The 23,381-nt window shown below is 44.3% G+C and overlaps 1 protein-coding gene across 2 annotated transcripts in view; it reads right to left on the reverse strand.

The window, feature by feature from the left end:
- Positions 1-1,907: 1,907 nt before the first annotated feature.
- The window catches only part of CCDC69 (coiled-coil domain containing 69), a 42,990-nt gene continuing 21,516 nt past the window's right edge, over positions 1,908-23,381 (reverse strand). For both annotated transcript variants that reach the window (XM_033180650.1, XM_033180651.1), the window contains exons 3-9: positions 22,348-22,454; positions 19,465-19,552; positions 7,986-8,059; positions 6,582-6,683; positions 5,985-6,104; positions 4,900-4,997; positions 1,908-4,170 (exon numbers count right to left, since the gene is read on the reverse strand). In XM_033180650.1, the coding sequence (XP_033036541.1) occupies positions 3,993-4,170; positions 4,900-4,997; positions 5,985-6,104; positions 6,582-6,683; positions 7,986-8,059; positions 19,465-19,552; positions 22,348-22,454 (767 nt within the window). In that variant the 3' untranslated portion in view covers positions 1,908-3,992. The remainder of the gene's footprint in view (positions 4,171-4,899; positions 4,998-5,984; positions 6,105-6,581; positions 6,684-7,985; positions 8,060-19,464; positions 19,553-22,347; positions 22,455-23,381) is intronic.

A 23,381-nucleotide genomic window follows, 5' to 3' on the forward strand; every position in this document is an offset into this window, starting at 1 on the left:
TGCTAAAAGGTATGTTACCAACATCTAGGACCTGAGGAATTTGTAAAAGGACTTCCTGGAAGAGCTGGAATTTGATAGGAGCCTTAGGGAGATGGAGGGGGAGGATCCAGACCTGTGATACTAGGAGAAAGAATAAGGGCAAACATGTCACACCCACATGAGACCCAGAGACTCATCTGTCCCACCACTGCCACCTGTGGAGAATGCAGGGAGCATGTGGGCCCAGGAACTCAAGCATCACTCTTGAGACTCCCGGGAGCCATCAATGACGTCTGAGCAGTGAGCTGATCTTGTATGGGTCCCAGGGAAAGAGTGGTCAGAAAGACCCGTGAGGGGCTATCACCCAGCTGGAGGCCATTTAAGAAAAGTATAGGATAGAGAAACAAGGTGCTCTGCAAGCTGTGACTTGATAGGATCACCACTTTCAGCAGCCCTGAAAAGGAGGCCAGTGGAACCCAGTGAGGGTGCCCTGTTCCCCCTGAACTTAAAATGCTCTGGCTCCACCTCGCTCCAGTCATTTGTGTAGCCTGAGCTAGCACATAGCTACTTCTCAAGTTCATCTCTCCATTCCCTGCAGTGGCTGCAAAGATGTGATAAAGGTGAACTCCACAGAGGCCTTAGGAGTTGGAAAGGGTAAGGGATCATTCTCCCACTTGTCAGAAGAGGAAACTGAGACCCAAGAAGGGGAAAGGAGCACACAGATGGTCAGGAGACACTGGCTTGGCTCCACCAGGATTTTCCCAACACGTTCTTTAGAAGGGTGGAATACCAGAAAGTTCCCTCCCACCCTACCCCACTTTCTTTTATAACGATTATCTGTCTTGGAGATTCAAAATACATGTGTACATGTAACAGACTCAGTGGTTGGAGTCTACCCAATTTCACTTTGCTTTTCTTAATGTTTCTCAAACACCTTTGTTAACAGAAGTCTTCCCCTTCCTCCCCTTTGAGGAGGTAGCATCCCTACAGGAGCAGAGGACCCCAAAACCCACATTGGGAAGTGCTTCCCTGGACTGCGTTACCTCTGGACACTCTTTGAGTAGGGGAGGGAACCCCAGCTTCTCTCTGCAGACTTGAGAAGCTTAACGTTTTTTCACAAAGAACCTGGCCTTTAAGGTGTTCTGACACCAAGCCCAAGTGTGACCTTGGGCAAGTCGCTTCTCCTTTCCCCAAAGGGATAGTGCCTCTTACCTGACCCTGGTGCGTGAGTCAGAGATGCACCTGGGACAGCTAATGTGCAGTCCATTTTTATCCCCTACCATCAGGCTGACCGCTCTACATCAATGAACGGGCTCACGTGGTACACCGGGAGGGCCAGGTACAGCAGGAGGCAGAGGGCACCCTGTATGTGGAGGAGACCTGGGCCAGGGATGCTGACGTCTAAACCTGCTGGGCCACCAACCTTCAGGGCACTGGTTTGGCCACCACCCATATCCACATGACTCGAGGTCCTGGTGTCTCCTCTACCCCTTCCTAGCTCCCTCCCTGGCCACAGGCATCTGGATGTGGAGCAATAGGCAGAATCAGGGGTAGGTACCTGTGGGAACCTCAGTGTTTCTGATGCCAAAGAGGGGCCCCGCAGTGCAGAAGGTGGCTTCTCATTCATTCCTCACACTCCCCCACCCCATCACTCTGTTTTCACTGCTTACTTCAACCTCAGCCTCACTCCAAGCCTTGGTCTATTTTGAAGGTCATCCTTTAATCCAGGCTTCACCCTAGCCCCAGGCCCCACATCCACAGTTAGGGCAAAGCAAGGGCCAGTGGGGCTTTGGTACTTGAGGAGGGTGCCCAGAACCATGAGTAGGCTACCCAGGCCCCAGGATTTATTCTTCAGAGATCCCTGCCACTGGCAGAAGTCCTCAGCGAAGACCCCCCTCCCCCACTCCCAGAAAAACACAGAAGCCATGTAAATAAGGTGCTGCATGTTCTTTTTAGTTTCCATACATTGTCTGTCCCAGAGTGAGGAGAAGTTGATCTCCTTCCCACATCCACTACAGGCTGCATGAGGGAAGCCTGGCTCCCCACAACTTGCTCCTTCTCCAGCCCCGCCCCTCTCAATGACAACAATGCTTTCTAAAGCGCATTCTGCAGCCTGATGTGCCTGTGAGGTGAGAGGTATGGGAGGGACAGAAGCTTTGCTCAAAGAGGTTTGGGAGAGGCTGGATACTCAGCTCCCTTCTTGTAAGTTTGTCACACACATTGGCATATTAAAGGTTCCAAGAAGTCATGCAGGTCGCTGACCTGTTTAGGTGTCCCCAGATAACTTGGCCACCAATCGTGTCTACTCCTGGACATTAGTCCAATAAACTAGTGTATCTTAGATGTACTTTGCAAAAAGCTTCATGAAAAAGTACACGTGATTCCCTCCAGAGCTTTCCTCGAGGCTCCCGGGTGACCTGTCTGACCAAGGCTGGAAAATCGGCACAGCACTCCCCTAGCCTCACCTCTTCCCCCATTTGGCTGGGGAAATGGAGAAACACAGTCACCTCTGAACTTCTAAACCCAGAAACAGAAGGAGACTGTACACAGGGGAATACAGAAGGCAGTCTGGGATAATGTCACTACAGAATGACTGATGAAAGATGCAGATTGACTGTTCTGATGCTGGCTTAGGACCTGGGGCTGAAGCTGGGGACCTTGAGCAAGGCCCTTTGACTCCTGTGATCTGTTTGCCCTGTTGCCAATGAGAAATAGGAACCTGCTTCAAGGATCTTATGAGGACCGGGGGGGGAAGGGGCATGGAAAGTCTTTGATGCAAATGCTCTATGCAGAACAGGAGTTATAATTATAGTCTCCAGTAGATCTGAAGCTTCCTGAGAAGGATCTGAAATCCACAGACTATCAGGACTGGTCGGCCTGCTGAGGTTAGTTACTCTAGCTACCCCTTGTCACTGATGGGGAAGCTGAGTGCCAGGTTGTAAAAGCCTGGGCCTGGGATCAGGGGCAGTGGGAGGAAGAGTTAAGGCAGAGAGCAGGAGTGAAAAAGAAACTAAGTGGGTGAGGGCCAGGGAGAGGAAGATTAAGTCAGGAAGATTAAGTTACAGATCTGATCTTCCAGAGCCTGAAGAGAAAAACAGAGCAAAGGATAAGACCTGGACGACAGATGAGATCTAGATTTGACTCTGGGAACTGCTCCATGCCTCGGTTTCCTCATCTGTGCAGGGATGAGGTTCCAGCTCTGACAGATGAATGGACTCAGAACCACCAAGCTGGCCGCTGTGCCCAGGTGGCACCAAGACCAAAGGGCCAGGAGTGCTGAAGGGATGTGCCTTGCCTGGTAAAGGAAGAGGAGCTCTGGCTACTGCCCCTTAGTAGACCCAACTCTGGCCCAGGAATGGAGCCTCAGCTGGGGAGGCTGCCTGGCCCTGTCAGCCCCAAGGGCCTTCAGAGACCCCCACCCTGCCACTCACCTTTCCCACTCTGATTTGCCGTGTTTGTCCACACTCCTCCCCAACCCCTACTCTGGCCTTCAGACAATCCTAGAATGGGACACTGCAGTGACAGAAGAGTCATTTGAATAGTCCCCCCACCATTTTAGTGCAGGGGATAAACTGAGGCTGTGAGCAGGCCAGGGTGGAGTGGGAACACCTAGAGGAAGTTGACAAGTCAGCAAGTTGGCAGCAGAGCTGACAAGCTGGGACCCGGGGCTGTCTCCTTTATGTTAGATGGCCAACATGACACAGGCTGCCCCTGGGAAAGCCTCGGAACTTCTCGGATTGGGACAGAGTGGCGGGGGAGGGAGGAAATGTCTCCTCTTGCTTATTCCCTAGGCCAACTCAAGGGAAGATGCTTCTAGGGGCCTCCAAAGCCCTGTGGGTGATTCCATGTAACCCAAGAACCCAGGGCTCACTGGGCACACACCCTGGCTCCTCATCTCGCTCCCACCCTTGTTCCTTCCCGGAAAAGAACTGAGAGGCTCTTGCTGTCTTCTCCAGAAAAACCTTGGCAGGAGCTGTGACTTCAGGCTTCGTGGTAGGCCCAGGCCTTGCACCCTATGTGGCGAGGAAGGAGACCTCAGTGGGAGTGACAGAGGCCATGGGGAAGGCGGGCGAGGCATTGGCCCCGAGGACCCGGTACAACAGCTCCTCCTTCTCCTGCTGGAGCTGTCGCCGCAGCTGCATCTCCTTCTCCAGGGCCTCACGCGTGAGAAGCAGGTCTTCTGAGAGCTGCCTGTGGATGCACACAGAGCCCAGGGTTGCCTACCGGGAGCAGGTACCACAGAGACCGACCCATTCCCCCAGGGAGCCTTCCTTAGATGGACCAGCAGCCTGCTGCAGGGTCTCCACCGCCCTCCTTGTTGGCCTGTATACAAGAGGCAATTCAATCTCTTGACCAAGGAGCGTGGGCCTCACAGACAGGCAGGCAGTTCTGAGCTGCTCCAAATCTCTGCTCCACCACTTAGCTATATAATCTTGAACAAGTTATTCATTCTTAAATTTCAGGCTCCTCATTTGTAAAACGGGAAGAAGAAGAAGAATAGGACCCAGCTTTTAGAGTAATTATGAGGATTAGATGAGAAAATATGTACAGTATTCAATAAATTATGTCTGACACATGATACTAGCTCTTATTTACTAAGTTCTAAGAACTGATTCATTCCACTTAGGCCTGGTGCACGATCAGTTTCCTGTTTCCTCTTCCCTATATTGGGCTTTCCCATGGAGTACACTCAGCCAGGACCGAGACAAACAGATACTCACCAAGGCATTGGGACTTTGGTTTCCGGGCAGAGCTGCCCCCTTGGGTTTCCTGACTCCCAGGGAAAGAGGAGCCACATTCCCTAAATAGGCCCCGGGCCCACCTGTCAGTCCATTCCTCAGGTCCCTCTAAGACTCTCCCAACTGGAAATTTTGGCACAAAGGGTAGGGACGGGAGGAAAGGAGGCAGGAAGACAGCTACCTTGACAGGACCGCCTGGTTGCGGCTTCGGACGTGGAGGTCCTCATTCTCCTGTTGCAGGGTCGTGATTTTTTCCTCCAATATCAGATTTTTCTCTTTCTGTAACACATCAGAATGAGCTCAGAAAGCTGCCAAACTCACGCTGCACGATGTGTGCTGTCACCTCCCTCTTATCTGTGGTCACTGAAAGCACTGATTCATTCTAGACTATATGTTACATTTCATGGAGCAATAAGGTAACTTAGAAAAAAATAAAACTAAAAAATTAACAAAGGGCTGCTGACTTTTTGCCACAGGAGAATGTTAAAAAAAATTACAGGCCCTACCATCTCATATCACCATGAGTTCATGGAAGAAAGAATATTTTTTGTTCTCCAAAAGTCAGAAGGATATGATCTATATAAATAAAATTAAGTTTGTCTGTTATGTGTTTCCACAAAAATGGGTGAACAAAATCTACAGGGAATGTTTGAGATGATCTGATTAAAATAAAGCTCTGTGGGTGATTCCATGTCATGTGACTCAAGCCCCCAGGGCTCACTGGGCACACACCCTGGCTCCTCATCTCACTCCCACCCTGTTTCCTTCCTGAGAAAAGAACTGATGGTGATATGAGATGGTAGTGCCTGTAAGATTTTTTTTTTTTTTTAAATTCTCCTGTGTCAAAATTAAAAGTCAGCAGCTTTTTGTTAATTCCTTAGTTTTATTTTTTAAATTATAAGTTGTATGGCACACAGGAGGCCAGGGACACTTCTTCCAGAGCAACATAATCTCCGCTTAGATTCAACCCTAGGGTTTCTGAGGCTTCTGTCCTCCTGTGTTCTCAATGCTACCTGCCCTAGTGTCACCCAAGCTACAGCAATATCAGTAGCCTCGAAAGGCACAGGACTCAGATGATAAGGAGCCACTGCTTGACCCAGCCTGGCCACAGACCATGCTCAGTGGTCAGCACAGGTGGCAGGTCAAAGCTGGAGTGAACCAGGCTGGGACCTCCTTAAACCACCTCCCCTCTGCACGCTTTACAAAGGAAACATCCAGAAAGCGGGAGCCTGAGGCTGCATCCCCCAGCCACTCCCAGCCACAGACCACTGTTTCCATGAGGATCAGCCGCTTGTCCAGCTCATGAATACGCTCGTTCTTCATCTCAATGACAAAGTGTAAGCTCTCCAGCTCCTGCTCCCAGAACTGGCTGGGGCTCCCATAATCCTAGACAGGGAGAGAGTGACCTCATTAGGCCAGGAGGCTACCTCCCTCCTCCCCATTCCGCCAGAAACTCAGTTGGACTTTCACAAGTCACCCACCTTCGTCTCTCAGCCTATGTTAAGTGCTTAATATGCTTTATCTCTGTATCCGAATAACACCTTTTGAGACATGCACTAGCACCACAGATGAGGAGACTGTGGTTTGGATAGGTTGAGTCACTTATGCTAAGTGGAAGGTTTGCTATGTGCACCTAGTTCTCTCTGAATGCAGAACGTGAGCACTTTACTATTCCAGATGCTGCTCTCTGGGCCTTAATTTTCCCATCAGTGAAATGGGAACTCTTTTATTTCCAGGCCCTTGTGTAGGTAAGAGTGTCAGGTCTGAGTCTTGTCCTTGAAGAGGGGCTGGTGTTTCCTGTTGCCCGGCCCTGACCTCCCTGGAGATTCAAGGAGGAAAAGCCCCCAGGGTGCTGCCACTTACCTGGATATGCTTCTTATAGTTTCGGCTCATAATGGACTCCTCCACCCTCTTCATTTTGGCCTGGAAAGCCTCCAGCTGTGAGGTCAGTCTGTCTATGGTCTCCTGGAGCAGGGAGTGGGATGGAGACAATCAAAGCCTGCCTCATAAAGGCTATAGGTGAACTTCGCCACATCCCAGAGGGAGAACAGTTTTGGGTTCTTCTATCTGTCTTTGGTCTACCCTACAAGACAATGCAAGATCAACATACTTCGACCACTGCTTGAGATCTACCAGCCCTTACAGTGAGAATTGCATGCTGGAAAGAGAAAGAAAGAAGAGAAAAGAAAAGAGGAAAGAAAAGAAGAGTGGAAGGGAGGGGAGGGGGAGGGAAGGGGAAGGGGAAGGAGAGGGAGAGGGAAGGGGAGACGGTGGAAGAGGAGAAGGAGAGGGAGGGAGAGGGGAGGGGAAGGGGGAGGGGGACGTGGAAAGGGAGGGGGAGGGAGAGAGAGAAGGAAAGGAGACAAAAGGAACACACCAACCCCACGTCTTGCTTTAATGCCTTTAATGGCTCCCCATACTGTAGGGGACAATGTCCTGGTATAAAAGATCATTGTTAGCCTGGCATTCAAAACCCATCCAAATGAGGCTCAATGAATTTTTCCAAGCTCATCCCTCACTGCTCCTTCTATACATCCTCTACTGCAGCCAAACATCACAATACTCCCCCAGCTTCAGGGTACATTCTTATCTCCAAACTGTTTAACTGCCAAGAACTTCCTCTACTTGAACCAACTGTGATCATTACCATTAGGATAGAGCACAACTCCTTAAGATGGCTCGCCAGCTCCCACTCTGACCCTTGCTCACTTCCTTAGCCTTAGTCCCCTCTCCCACTGAAACTCATGCCCCATGCATCCTGGACATCTTTCAGTTCCTCAGGTATCCCAAATTTTCCCTTTTTTCTCCATGTCTTTGAACACATTGCTTTTTTTCTGCCTGGGGCACCGTTCCTATCCTTCTTTACCAAAGAATTCCAACCCATCCTTCAGACTCCAGCTTAGATCTCATTCCCTCTAGGAAGTCTTTCTGTACAGCCACATTGAGTCAGATGCTTCCCTGCATCCTTCCACAGGTCTATGTGCATCCACCCATGAATCTATCACACTGTGGCACCTGGCCCATGCCTCTCCAAGATCTTCCTAATAGTCCCTGGAAAAATAGGCCCAACTCAATTTCAAACCCAGCCTTCTTGAGCAAATAGCCTGGTTACCACATGTAGGGGCCTGGATACACAGAAGACAGTCACCTCAGCCCCTCACTCCTAGGCACACGTAATCAGTTTTGGCTGCCTTGGGGCTCCATGCTGCTTTCCCACTGGTTCTTCCCTACCCTCACCTGAGACTGACATGACCCAGCCCCTCTTACCTGCTGGGCAGCACTGGCCTCCTGGAAAGAGTGGGTAAGTGCTTCTTTCTCCTGTTCATATGAGGCCCGGAGGACTGTAGGGAAAGGAGAACTCCATAAACTCAGACACCTCTCCCCAAAGCCTTCTGGCAGGCCCCTTGATGGTCAGAAAGGTCCAGATGATTACCTGGGGCCCATAGAGGCCAGGAGTCTGGGAATGGTCTTATTCATCCTTCTGTCTCCTAGGCTTGCTTGGGGGCTGTGCCAGAAATGTACTAGGTATTTAATAAAACCTCACGGAAAATGAAATAAACTATAGCCTGGGAGGAAGCCTACCAGATTGCGGGTGCCATCCACATCTCACTAAGGCTAAGATCCAAAGATCCTGCAGCAAGCATGTTCATCTAAGACCACCTCAGGCCATGGAAAATGCAGAGGACAATGCTTTGTAAACTGGACTAGCCAAATCACAAAATCATTAAATCCTTGGTTGTCAAACTAAAGCACAAAACTGTGGTAGGTACATTAGATTTGTGGCTAGGAAATCCACTTGGTCCTGGCTCTGCCTTTCCAAAACTGAGAGACCTTGAGAAGATCACATCAGACATCTAAAAGTCCTGTTACCTCAGCTGTGAAATGGGATCAATAAACTGGGTTGGACTGTCTCAAAGGGGTCATTTGAGGATAACATGAGAAGGACGTGCAAGGGCTTTACAGACAGGGCAGTGCTGTACACAGCTGAAATTATCGTCATTCCCCAAATCAATACAGTTGTATGTATCATCCCACCTCCTTCATAAAGTTCCTTTTGGAAAATTCCAACCTTGTCTCAGCTGAAAACAGACAATAGGCAGATGACAATCCACGGGCAGAATGGGAAACAGAACAGAGGAGACAGGAAAGTTTAATACAGCCAAAGAGCCAGGTATACGGCAGTGATGAAAAAAATAATGTTCAAGGCCGGGCGCGGTGGCTCATGCCTGTTATCCCAGCACTTTGGGAGACTGAGGTGGAAGGATTACTTGAGGTCAGGAGTTTGAGACCAGCCTGGCCAACATGGCAAAACTCTGTCTCTACTGAAAACACAAAAATTAGCCGGGTGTGGTGGCACAAATCTGTAGTTCCAGCTACTCAGGAGGCTGAGGCAGGAGAATGGCTTAAACTTGGGAGGCAAAAGTTGCAGTACACTGAGATCATACCACTGCACTCCAGCCTGGGCAACAGAGACTCTGTCTCCAAAAAAAAAAGAAAGAAAAAAATAATGTTCAGTAGTATAATGGTGGTAGAGTAGTAAAAAATTGATAAGAATAGTTATACAAAAATTATAGCCTTAACTTTTTAAAAATATTGGCCTAATTTGTTAATTTGCCTATCAAGACAGGTTCTGGTTTCAGGTAAGATGAAGGAAGCACACTTCATCCTGGTTTTCCTACTGAATTAGCTACAAAACCTGGACAGAATGAATTCTGCAGTTATTTGCAGACTGAAAAGTAAATGGTAGCAGCAGACTGAGCAAGAAGACCAGAATTTGAAATACTACTGACCCGACAGATTTAAACAAACCCAGAATCTCATGTATTTAAAGATTTAAAATGTCTAGGATACAACCCCAAATTTCTCAGCATACAATACAAAATTATTCAGCCTAAAAAGAAGCAGAAAAAAAAACTTCCTTGAGAAAAGATATTAAACAGATGCCTACACTGAGATCCTATAGATGTAGGAATTATTAACAGAATTTTTATGGTAACCAGTAGAAAAAGACTCCAAGAAGTATGGGTGTTCTGCCACTGATGGCAAGAAGGAAAAAGAGAAAAGGAAAGTAAGAGTGAACATACTTTTAGGAATTATAGAAAAATAGAAAGTCTTAGGAAATAAATAGAGTTATTAAGAAGAACCAAAAGGAAATTTTAGAACTAAAAAGTACAATAAGTGAAATAAAAACTCGCTAGGTAGAATCAGTGGCAGAATGGAGATGAGATAAGAAAGAGCCAGTGAACTTCACAATAGATCAATAGAAATTATCTGATCTGGACAGCAGAGAGGAAAAAAAGATTAGAAAAAAAAAAAAAAAGAACAGAGCTTCAGAGACCTGTAAGATAATGCCCAAATATCTAACATTTCTATCATCACAGCCAAAGAATCGGAGGAAAAAGGGTGCAGTCCAAAAAAAAAAAAAAATTGAAGAAAGAATGAATATTCCACAAATTTTCCAAAACATAAACCTACAGATTAAAGATCACTGAACTCCAAAGTAAGCCCAAAGAAATCCGCACCCAGACACATCATTTTCAAAAGCTAATGACACAGAAAAGGTGTGGAATGGAACCAGACAAAAATGGTATACTACATATAGGGAACAACAGCTTGAATAACTGTATGTTTCTCATCAGAAACCTTAGAGACCAGAAGAAAAAAATTTAAAAATTGCTGGAAAATGTTGATGTTCATAATGTTGGGTTGAGGTCTACCATTTTAGGATGTGTTTTCTGTTTGTTCTTGCTGACTTTTATTCTCTGTTTTCCCTTTCCTGCTTTCTTCTGGAGTACAAAACCAAAACAATAAGCCCAGAATCCCATATGCAGTGAAAATATCCTTCAGGAAAGAAGATTAAATTGAGACATCTTCAGATGAAGGAAACTTAGAATTCATCACCAGCAAACCTGCTCTAAAAGAATTGCTAAAGGAAATTCTTCAAATGAAACCAGAGGGAAACTTGAAACTTCAAGAATGTAGGAAGAGTAACAGAACTGGTAAAGAACTAAGTAAATACAACAGACTATTCCTCTTCTCTTGAGCTCTCTAAAATATGATTGATGATTAAATGCAAAAATTATAACCTTGTCTGATGGGGCATTAGATGTATGTAGATGTAATACATAAGATAAATGTAACAAAAACGGGAGAGAACAGAGGAACCTACATGATGGTAAGCTTTCTACATTCCATGAGATGTGATAAAATAGCAATTCTAGGCCGGGCGTGGTGGCCTACGCCTGTAATCCCAGCACTCTGGGAGGCCGAGATGGGTGGATCATCTGAGGTCAGGAGTTCTAAACCAGACTGGCTAATATGGTGAAACCTGGTCTCTACTAAAAATACAAAAATTAGCTGGGCCTGGTGGTGGGTGCCTGCAATCCTAGTTACTTGGGCAGCTGAGGCAGGAGAATCGCTTGAACCCAGGAGGCGGAGTTTGCAGTGAGCCCAGCTCATGCCACTGCACTCCAGCCTGGGTGACGGAGTGAGACTCTGTCTCAAAAAAAAAAAAAAAAAAAAAAGCAACTCTAAGTAGATTGTTAAGTATATCATAATTCTTAGAGCAACCACTAAAAAAAAATACAGAGATACAGTAAGACAATAAATAAGTTAAAATGGAATACTAAAAAATGTTGAAATACTCTGAAAGAAAGCAGGAAAGGGAAAACAGATAAAGATCAGTGAGAACAAACAGAAAACACATCCTAAAATGGTAGACCTCAACCCAACATTATGAACATCAGCATTATCAATAACAACAGTAAATTAAATGGCTTAAACATACCAAATAAAAGACAGAGGATGTCAGAATGGGTTTTTAAAAACCCACCTCATGGTATCATTCACACCCCAAACCTCAGTATCACGTACTATACCCATGTAACAAACCTGCATGTGTGCCCTGAATCTAAAAGTAAAGTCGGAAAAAAAAAAAAAAAAAAAACCACCCACCAACTATGTACTATTTACAAGAAACCCAGTTTAAATATATGTTATAGGTAGGTAATAAGTAAAAGGGTGGAAAAAGAAATACTAATCAAAAGAAAGTCATAGTAGCTATATTATTTTCAGATAAAGAACTGAAAGAAGAAATAGACAAATATGCATTATAATTAGAGACTTCAACACTCCTCAGCATTCCACATAAAACAGTGAGAAAATTAGCAAGAATACAGAACTCAATACTACCATCAACCAAACTTTATCTAATTGATTTATTTCTAAAATACTCAACCCAACAATAGCAGAAAACACATTCCTTTCAAGTATACATGAAACAAGATAGACCATACCCTGAGTCATAAAACAAACCTTAACAAACTATAAAAGCAGCAAAATACAAACTGTGTTCTCTGACTATAATGCAATCAAACTGGAAATCAAATAATAGAAAGAGAACCAGAAAATCTCCCAACACTTGGGAATACAATTCACATATTCAATGCCAGAGAGGAAGTCTCAAGGAAAATAAGATTGAAAATATTTTGAACTCAACAAAATGAAAATAAAAACATCAATGTGTGGGATTCAGGTAAAGCAGAGTTTAGGCAAAAATTTATAGTTTTAACTGTTTATATTAGAAAAGGAGAAAGGTCTCAAATCAATATTCTAAGCTGAAGAAATCAGGAAAAGGGATCAGGCCCAGTGACTCACACCTGTAATCCCATCACTTTGAGAGGCTGAGTCAGGAGGACTGCTAAGGCTGGGAATTTGAGACCAGCCTGGTTAACACAGAGAGACCCGCCTCTATTAAAAATTTAAAAATTAGCTGGCTAGGTGTGGTGGGGTATCTATATTCTCCACCACTCAGGAGGCTGAGGCGGGAAGATTGCTTGAGTCCAGGAGTTTGAGGCTGCACTGAGCAATGATCATGACACTGTACTCCAGCCTGGGAGACAGAGCAAAACCCTGTCTCAGGAAAAAAAAAAAGAATGAAAAAAAAGAAAGAAAAAAAAGAAGAGCTAACCAAACATAAAGCAAGCACACAGAAGGAAGGAAATAAAAATGACAGAAACCAGTGAGATGGAAAATGATAAAATAAGGGGGGTGGGGCAGGGAAATCAATGAAACCAAAAGCTCGTTCTTGAAATAATTAATAAAATGGATAACCTCAAGCAAGACGGACAAAGAAAAAAGAGAATACACTTATGACCAATATCAGGAATGAAATATCACTACAGACACAGCAGATATATGAAATGATATTAAAGAAATATGCTGAACAATCCTATGCACCTAGATTCAACAACTTAGATGAATGTACCAATTCTTAAAAAAAAAAAAAAGACCAAAACTCACCCAAGGTGAAGTATATAACCTGAAATTCCTATCACTATTAAAAAGAAATTGAATTTGTAGTTAAACACTTTGAAAGAAATGTCCAAGCACAGATTATTTCATTGAGAAATTCTATTACACATTTAAAAATCATAGAACACCCATTCTATATAATCTCTCCCAGAAAGAGAAGATGAGAGGACATTACTACATGGCGCAAGCTTTATCGTGATACTAAAACCAGATAGTGTAAGAAAACTACAGGCCAACATTCCTCATGAACATAGACACAAACATCCTCAGTAAAACATTAGCAAATCAAATTCATCAATACGTAAAAAGAGTAATATAACACAACCAAGTGGAGCTTATGCCAGGAATGCAAGGCTAGTTCAATGCAGGCAGCCTTCTGTATTTGCAGGTTTCTCATCCTCAGATTCAACCAAGTGTGGATAAACAAAATTTGAAAAAATAAAAATAAAAAATGCCAAATAACAATAAAAGATAATACAAATAAAAATACAGTCTAACAACTATTCACCTTACTTTTACATTGTATTAGGTATTATAAGGAATCTAGAGATGCTTTAAAATGTATGGAAGGATGTACACAGGTTATATGCAAATAATACACCATTTTATATAAGGGGCTGGAGCATTTGCAGATTCTGGTACCCAAAGTGGGTCCTAGAATCAATTCTCCATGGATACCTAGGGATAACTATATTTGAAAACTCAAACCAATGTGATCCACTATATTAACCATCTAAAGAAAAACCAGGCCAGGTGTGGTGGCTCACACCTGCAATCCCAGCACTTTGGGAGGGTAAGGCCAGTGGTTCATTTGAGCCCAGGAGTTAGAGACCAGGCTGGGCAACACGGCAAAAATCCACTTCTATCAAAAAAAAAAAAAAAAAATTAGCTAGGCATGGTGATGTGCACTATAGTCCCAACTACTTGGGAGGCTGTGGTGGGAGGGTCACCTGAGCCCTGGAGGTCAAGGCTGCAGTGAACCAAGATAGCACCACTGCACTCTAGCCTGGGCATCAGAGTGACATCCTGTTGGAAAGAAAAGAAAAGAAAAAAAAAAAAAAAAAGAAGACAGGAGAGGAGAGGGAAAGAAAGAGGAAGAAAGAAGAAAGAGAGAGAGAAAGAAAGAAAGACCACATGATTATATGGATCTTAGATCTAAATATAAAACCATAAGTCTTTGGAAGAAAACATTGAAGAAAATCTTTGTTACTTGGGGTTTAGCAAAGAGTTCATAGACATGACATAAGGAGTATAATCAAAGAAAAAAAATAAATTGGACTTTATCAAAATTAAAAGCTTGGCTTTGTGAAAGACATTATTAAAAGAGTGAAAAAATAACCCCACTGGCTAGGAGAAAGTATTTGCAAATACAAAGAACTCTTGTCCAAAATATATAAAGATCTCTCAAAATTCTACAGTAAGGACAAGCAAGTTAATTTAAATGGGAAAAACATCTGGACACACATTTGATCAAAAAGGATATGTAGACAGCAAATAAGCACATGAGTCATTACTGAAATGTAAATTAAACCTATCATGAAGATTACTGCACATTTATTAGAACAGCTAAAATAAAAAACCAGTGACAACAAGTATTGGCATGGAGTAGGAACAGCATAACTCATATATCACAGATGGTAATACAAAATAGTGGTCACTCTGGAAGACAGTTTGGCTGTTTCTCATAAAGCTAAACATACATTTATCATATGACCTATCCCACTCCTGCATATTCACCCAAGATAAATGAAAACCTATGTCCACACAAAGCCTGCACAAGAATGTTAGAACAGCTATATTCATAATTGCCTCAAATGTCCTGCAACAGTGAATGAGTAAACAATGGAATATAACTCCACAATGAAAAAATATGAATTACTGAGATATGCAACAATTGGAATGAAAGTCAAAGGCATTGTGATGAGTGAAGGAAGCCAATATAAAAAAATCATATCGGATTATTTCATTTATGTAATAGCCTAGAAAAGACAAAGCTACAGAGATGGAGAACAGATCAATAATTACCAGGGGTTAGGGTGGGAGGAGGATGTGAATGCAAAGGTAGTTTGAGACAGCTTTTTGGTGGTGATAAAACTGTTTTGTATCCTGATTATGGCGATGGTTACAAGAATCTACACATGTGGCTGGGGGCAATGGCTGTAGGATTACACGCCTGTAATCCTAGCACTTTGGGAGGCCGAGGCGGGTGGATCACGAGGTCAGGAGTTGAAGACCAGCCTGGCCAAGATGGTGAAACACTGTCTCTACTAAAAATACAAAAATTAGCTGGGCATAGTGGCACGTGCCTGTAATCCCAGCTACTTGGGAGGCTCAGGCAAAGAACTGCTTGAACCCAGGAGGCGGAAGTTGCAGCGAGCCGAGATCGCACTACTGCACTCCAGCCTGGGCGACAGAGCGAGCCTCTGTCTCAGAAAAAAAAAGGAATCGATACATGCATTAGAATTTATGAAAATGCACACCCCCTCAAAAACAGTCAATTTTACTATGTGATAATTAAAAAAAGACAACAAAGGGTCCTCGAATGTGGAAGACTACCACTAGTCTCTTACCTGTGTACCTCTCCCCATACGTATAAAAATCTCATATATTTCCACCATGCTATGCTTTCATTCATTCATTATAGACTTATGTAGCACGTAATATGTGCCAAACAATTTAAAAATAACTATAGAAGAATTATGACTGATGGGAAGAATTCAAGACAGGCAATCTCTTCTCCCCTGGGTTTTACAGTAGGAAATTCTTCTTATAACACTAAAAATAATATCAAAGCAATGCTTGGAGAATAAAGTTGTTTTCCCACAAAGTCTTGTGAGGTACGGAAGGTAGATTTTAGAGAGAGAGAAACTGCACCGAGATTCAAGGGTGATAGCCCCAGTTCAACAGGGTATGGTATTATTAAAACGCAATTCTTTGGCTGGGCGAGGTGGCTCACCCTGTAATCCCAGCACCTTAGGAGGCCGAGGCAGGCGGATTATGAGGTCAGGAGTTCGGGACCAGCCTGGCCAACATGGTGAAACCCTGTCTTAACTAAAAATACAAAAATTAGCCAGGCGTGGTTGCGGGCGCCTGTAATCCCAGCTACTCGGGTGGCTGAGGCAGAAGAATCACTTGAACCCGGGAGGCAGAGATTGCTGTGAACCGAGATCACGCCACTGCACTCCAGCCTGGGTGACAGAGCGAGACTCCATCTCAAAATAAAAACAAAAACAACAACAAAAACAAACACACACACACACACACACACCCCCACAAAAAAACAATGCTTCAATTTCCAGGCAAAGACTTTAATTCCATTTCGCAATGTTTGCAATAATGTGTGCTAATGTTGCAATATGTTTCAAGATTCTTAAAATCATTCAGACCTCTGTTCTAGTTATTCCATTTGGGTAAATCAAAGCACACAATGTGAAATATGGGCAACATTATGCAAAAGCTGTTTTGAGATCTAGAGGTCTAGACTCACAAGAAATAAGGAAAGCCATGTACTTTATATAGTCTTGCCTTTATAAAAATTTTAGTAGCATAATTGCTTGGAAACATATTTGATACAATGTTAAATGAAAAGAATAGGATATAAACTTTTATGTATAAAATAATCACAACCTTTTTTTTTGGTTTTGTTTTGTTTTGTTTTTTAGATGGAGTCTTGCTCTGTCCCCCAGGCTGGAGTACAGTGGTGAGATCTTGGCTCACTGCAACCTCTGCCTCCCAGGTTCAAGCAATTCTGCCTCAGCGTCCTCAGTATCCAGAGTAGCTGGGATTGCAGGTGCACACCACCACAGCAGGCTAATTTTTTTTTTTATTTTTAGTAGAGACAGGGTTTCATCATGGTGGCCAGGCTGATCTCGAACTCATGACCTTGTGATCTGCCCGCCTCAGTCTCCCAAAGTGCTGACACTACAGGCATGAGCCACCACACCCAGCCATAGCCATGTTTTAAGTAGATAAATAATTCTGAGGAAAGGTCATGCGAATACTGATGATGAAAGGAAAAATCAGTAGAGCATTTTCAAGGTCAATTTCAATAACATCAGTAACATACATGACCTTCTCCAAAGAAGATACACAAGTCACCAAGAAGCACATGAAAAGATGTTCAACAGAATTAGGCATTAGGGAAACGCACATCACAACCACAATGCCATACCATTTTACTTGCACTAGGATAGCAACAAGTGTTGCAGAAAATAACAAGTGTTGACAAGGATGTGCCACCATTGGAACTCTTGTGGGTTGCTGATGGGAACACAAGTGGTACAGCTCCTGTGGAAACAGTTTGGCAGTTGCTCAAAAAGTTAAGCACAGAATGATCGTATGACCCAGCAATTCTCCTGGGTGTACACCCAGGCGGAACTGAAAACAGCTGTTCAAGCAGGTGCTTGTCCCAGTGGCACTATTCACAGTGGCTAAATGGTGGAGACAGCCTAGGTGTCCATCAACTAATGATGAATGGGTAGAGTGTAGTGTGTCTGTGCAATGGCAAATTACCCAGCCATAAAAAGAAACAAAGTATAGATGCGTGCTGCAACACGGATAAGCCTTGGAAACATTCCAAGGTGAAAACATTCCAAGGTGAAAGAAGTCAGATGTGGGTGATCATATGGTTTATACAATCCCATTTATATGAGTGTCCAGAATGGACAAGGCCATAGAGAAAGACAGTGAATTGGTGGTTGCCAGGGGCTAGTGGTAAGATAACTGACTGCTTAGGCCAGACATGGCGGCTTATGCCTGTAATCCCAGCACTTTGGGAGGCCGAAGTGGTGGATCACTTGAGCCCAGGAGTTTGAGACCAGCTTGGGAAATATGGCAAACCCCATCTCTACAAAAAAATATAAAAATTTGCCAGGCATAGTGGCATGCACCTGTAGCTACTCAGAAGGCTGAGGTGGGAGGATTGCTTGAGCCCAAGAGGCGGAGGTTGAAGTGAGTCGGATCGCGCCACTGTACTCCAGCCTGGACAACAGAGTGAGATCCTGTCTCAAAAAAAAAAAAAAAAAAAGTGACTGCTTGGTGGGTGGGAGTTTCCTTTTGGAGTGATGGCACTGTGAATGTACTAAATGTCACTAATGGTAAATCTTATGCCTACCTTACCAAAATAAAATATATATATATATACATACATAAACTTTGCCACACCAATTCTACTAGGATGTTATTCTAAAACTGAAATAATGAACGTGACAAAGATTTTACAAAATGGGGTTTATTATGTAAGTATCATTGCTGTTATAAACAATGACAAAAATCTTGAAATTACCTAAATGCCTAACAAAGGGACTCAGTTAAATGAACAAGGGGTACACACTGGAATGCTATGTAGTTACTAAAACTCTTAGTATAGAAGAGCTTAATGAGAGGACGCTAATGCAACACAAAGTGAAAAAAATAATTTACCGCCCCTCGCCAAAGTGTGTGTGTATAGATGTATATTCTATGTATATACACAGAAAAAGAAATGGAAAGAATCTATATCAAAGGGGTAACAGTGGTTAACTCTGGGTGGAATTATGATTTAAATTTTCTCAATAATAAAATCAGTGCTAAAAGTTATTGCTAAGTATCTCGCACTGTTCTAAATTCTATCTCTGTCTATCATTAAATTGTTTAATTCTTACAAAGAACCTATTGGGGAGGTAAAGTAACTTCTTCAAGGTTACAGAGCTGGTAAGCAGTGGAGCTGAAGTTTAGACCCAGGGACTGGAGCTCTAGAGAATGAGATCTATCTATCTATCTATCTATCTATCTACCTACCTACCTACCTATCAATCAATCAATCAATCAATCATCTATTTATTTTTCATAGTGACAGCATGTTGCTATGTAGCTATGTTGCCCAGGTTGGCCTTGAACTCCTGGGCTCAAGCAATCTATCCACCTTGGACTCTCAAAGTGCTGGGAACACAGGCGTGAGCCACCATGTCCAGCCAAGAATGAGATCTTAACCACTGTGCTGTAAGATCTTTTTGTCTAATCTATAGTTTCCAAATTTTCTATGATGATCACATTTGGTGATATAAGAGGAAAGAAAGTTATTTTTCAAAATAATCAATCTAACAATAAATAAGAGCTACCATCATTGTGAGGATGAAATATGTGTATTTAAAAATTCTTCTATTTGTCTAAGTTTTCTAAATTCCCCTTAATAAATATGCATTGCTTTTTAAGTGGAAAGAAAAAACATCTCTCAAATAAGGAAAAAGAAAGCTTGATGCCAGCCTCTTAAAGCCATGCCCCAAAGGAAAAGTCTATCATCCCTCTAGGGCCAAGGATCCTGTTGATTTGAGTCAACTGCTTGTGGACCAGACAGAGAGGGAGGGACCAGTGGGAGTGCCCAGGTGAACTCGTCAGGTGGGGCCAGAAGGAAGCGCCTCCCACACCTTGGCCAGTGAAACATCTCTACCCTTACCTTGCAGGGACTCTTCATTCTTTCCTTCCAGGACCCTTTGCTGCTCATCCAGTCTGTCTCGAAGTTCTAGCTCCCTTTCCTTCTCCACCTGGGGGCAGAGAGTCCCGGGCAGGACTGAAGTTGAGCAGGATCAGCACAGCATCTCTTATCTACTCACCTAGGCCTGTGTGGAACTTGGTGACTGGAGTCCTAACCCTTCCTCTGAGGGACGGGGATGCCATGCCCAGAGAGGACACGAGACTTCCAAGACACAGCAGGCATGGCAGAATTTGCCTTCTTTAGGGTTTAGCAGGGGGTTCCCATAGAATGATCTACATGAAAAAGGATTTAGGAGTTTTTTTTTTTTTTTTTTTTGAGACGGAGTCTCACTCTGTTGCCCAGACTGGAGTGCAGTGGCATGATCTCGGCTCACTGCAAGCTCCGCCTCCCGGGTTCACGCCATTCTCCTGCCTCAGCCTCCCGAGTAGCTGGGACTACAGGCACCTGCCATCACGCCCAGCTAATTTTTTGTATTTTTAGTAGAGACGGAGTTTCACCGTGTTAACCACGATGGTCTCGATCTCCTGACCTCCTGATCCACCCGCCTCGGCCTCCCAAAGTGCTGGGATTACAGATGTGAGCCACTGCGCCCAGCCAGATTTAGGAGAATTCTAATCCTGATGCTTACTCAAGGCAGGAAGCCTCCTATGGTGTTCCTCTGCTCGCATAAGGCTTACTGTTGCAAGTGACCTCCAACTTCTACCATCAGGTCCCAGATTTTCCCTCTGGGGTCACACAGAGCCAGGCTGTTCCCTCAACCCAGGCAGCCCCTCAGAGATCTGAGCACAGTGGCCCGTGTTCCCAACATTTCTCTTCTCCAGGCTGAACCCTGCCAGTCACACTCACTGTCCTGCACTTGAGATGTTTTCCAGTCCCTTTGCCACCTGGAAGGTCCAGCTGATGGGGCATGTTCAGAGGCAAGGCATGACTTAAAGGGGTTCTAGCCCCGGCATACCACTGAGTTCCTGTGTAATGAGCTCCCTCCCCTGTATAATGAAGGGACTCAATTTGACAATTCCTAGGGCCCTTACAAGTCTCAAGGTTAAGGATTCAACAGGTAATGGTCAGGGCCAAATGACATCACCATGGTAACTCTACCAAAACACTAAAGACCGGCAGATGCATACAGTTAACCTACCTTTCATAAAAGGTGTGTTTCTGAAAAATGCGTCTAAGCTAAGACCATTTTAATGTGTGTGGGGGCACTCCCTGCAGTCTTCCACCCAGCGAACACCTGAGGGCAGGGTCTGGACCCGATTTCTCCCTGTACCCCTGGCAGTGCCGAGGCCACACTCTCCCTGCACACAGTAATCTCCCCCAGCAAGTCGACTGAGTGGATAAAATCTAGCAGAAAATCTTTTAGTAATAAATAACCATGCAATTTAATAGAGTGGTTAGTTTATAACTACAGAGCCTTTTTCTTTTTTTTTTTTGAGATGGATTCTTGCTCTGCCACCCAGGCTAGAGTGCAGTGGTGTGATCTCAGCTCACTGCAACCTCTGCCTCCCGGGTTCAAGTGATTCTCCTGCCTCAGGCTCCCAAGTAGCTGGGATTACAGGCATGCGCCACCACGCCTGGCTAATGTTTGTATTTTTGTGGAGACGGTGGTCTCGCCATGTTGCCCAGGCTGGTCTCGAACTCCTGACCTCAGGTGATCTGCCTGCCTCGGCCTCCCAAAGTGCTGGGATTATAGGCGTGCCTGGCCCAGATCTATTTTGAAGAAGTGACTTTAAATTTCAGAATTTTGAATATTTACCTGAACATATTTCATATTTATAATTTAAACTAAAGAAAATTTAGAGAAAACTTGTGTACACCACCAAATCTCTCCTGCTGCTCTACTCCCTCTGGTAAAGGAAGAAATGGAGGCAAAGAGAGGCGAAGGATGAGTGACTAAGTTAGAATGAGGAAAAGGAAATCCTGGACTGCAGGTTACATTCAGTCATCCCATGGCTTAGTGTCCTTCAATCTAGAATTGTTCCCCCGTCTTACCTCATGTCTCATGGCCTTGACATTTGACTAATATAGGCGGGACATTCTGTAGAATGTCCCTCAATTTTCATTTCTGGGTAATTTTAAAGCCTCAGTATCATCCTTTTAGAGAAGCCTTCTCTGATCCCACAGCCTTGGTTAAGGATTCTATTGTGTCCTTTCATGGCACTGTAAACTTTTCATACCACTTATAATTGCAATAAGTAGTTCTGTGTGATTGTGTTTAGCGTCTGATGTCCTGTCTCAGTCACCACAGGCTAAATCATGCAGCCATAACAAACAATGGCAAAGTCTCAGTGGCTTAAGACAAAAGGTTTATTTTGCCCTCACTACCTACCCATTTTGTGTGGCAGGGAGCTCTGCTGCCCAGGGATTATCCAGGGCTAATCATCCAGAGATGAGGCTGATGGAGCAGCCATTCCAACAGTCCTGTCACTTAGCTAGACAGAAAGACCTTGAGGGTCTTGAACTGGCAACTAAATACTTGCCCTAGAAGTGACACTGGTTCTTCTTTGTACAACACATCAGCCAGAATGAGTTCCGTGGTCCCACCCAACCATGAGGTGGGCCCAGAAAGGCAATTAATCTAGCACCATCAACAGCTTTTACTCTTCCCAAATAAACTCTTGGCTTCATGAAAGCAGCTGCCAGCTCTGCTTGTTTTAACCAATGTGCCCAGCACATAGTGCCCCGATAAAAATATGTGTTCAACAGATAAAGGACTCCATTCTTGGCAAAATGAGTAAGGGACTCTTAGAACAGCAACAAAAACCTAAGGTAGGCACTCACTCTGGGATTCACCAAGGTTAGCTGAGCAGGAGAAAGACAGGGGGTGGGGGCACCTGGACTTACCTCTTGTGCCCATTTCTTCTTTTCCTCCTCATGTTGCTGGAGAATTCTGGTTATATCCTTCTGGTGCCGCTCAGCCTCCTCTGATGCACAGAGCTGGACAGTTATAGCTAGAGATGAAAAAGCAAAAAAAAAAAATCTCACAGAGTGGAAGTACAGTCAGAGCTGGCAGAGAGAGTGTGGGAAATGGGGCTAAGGAATGAGAACTCTGGTCTCTGCCTCAAGAATGATCTCAGGTGGGACCAGTCTCCAGAAACAGCCCCTCAAGTCTCTTTGGATTTGGAGATCCTCTTTCAAGAAATAAGCCAATGGTCTCATTTTGTCCCCGGTCTCCATGTTCTATCCCATTTAAAAAAAAATCAGTTGCTGGCCAGATATGATGGCTCACACCTGTAGTCCCAGCACTTTGGGAGGCTGAGGTGGGAGGATCACTTGAGACCAAGAGTTGGAGACTAGACTGGGCAACATAGTGAGACCCTGTCTCTTTAAAAAAAAAAAAAAGGCTGGGCATGATGTCATGCACCTGCAGTCCCCGCTACTAGGGAGACCAAAGCAGGAGGATGGCTTGAGCACAGGAGTTCGAGGCTGCAGTAAGCTATGACTGCACCACTGCACTCCAGTCTGGGCAACAGAGCAAGACCCTGTCTCTAAAACAATAATAATAATAATTTAAAAATTAGTTGTTGATGCTTAACAACTGGGGAGTTTTTACTCAATAATTCTGATTTCCAATTTTTCTTGAAGAATCCAAAGAAGAACTGGCAAAGTATGCCTTCATGTCAACCATGGGCTGGAGCCAGAAGCAGCTGCGTCCTCTTTGGCTGGCCAAGATGTGGCTCTGCAGCTGGCTACAGTCTTTACCTCCTGCTATTATTAAAAATGTATACAAAGGGCCACATGTCATTTGCTTTACCTGCTGGGGCCCATGAGCATCTGAGCGTGTGGCCCCTCACCTTTATCATCTCCTCAGCTGGCAGTAGAGGGTGCTACTTGAGAGCAGGAAGCAAACACAACCAGGAAGTCTAGCCTCTGCTTAA

This window comes from Trachypithecus francoisi, unplaced genomic scaffold (assembly GCF_009764315.1).
Source record: "Trachypithecus francoisi isolate TF-2019V2 unplaced genomic scaffold, Tfra_2.0 Lachesis_group2, whole genome shotgun sequence".
In the NCBI taxonomy this organism is placed as follows: domain Eukaryota; kingdom Metazoa; phylum Chordata; class Mammalia; order Primates; family Cercopithecidae; genus Trachypithecus; species Trachypithecus francoisi.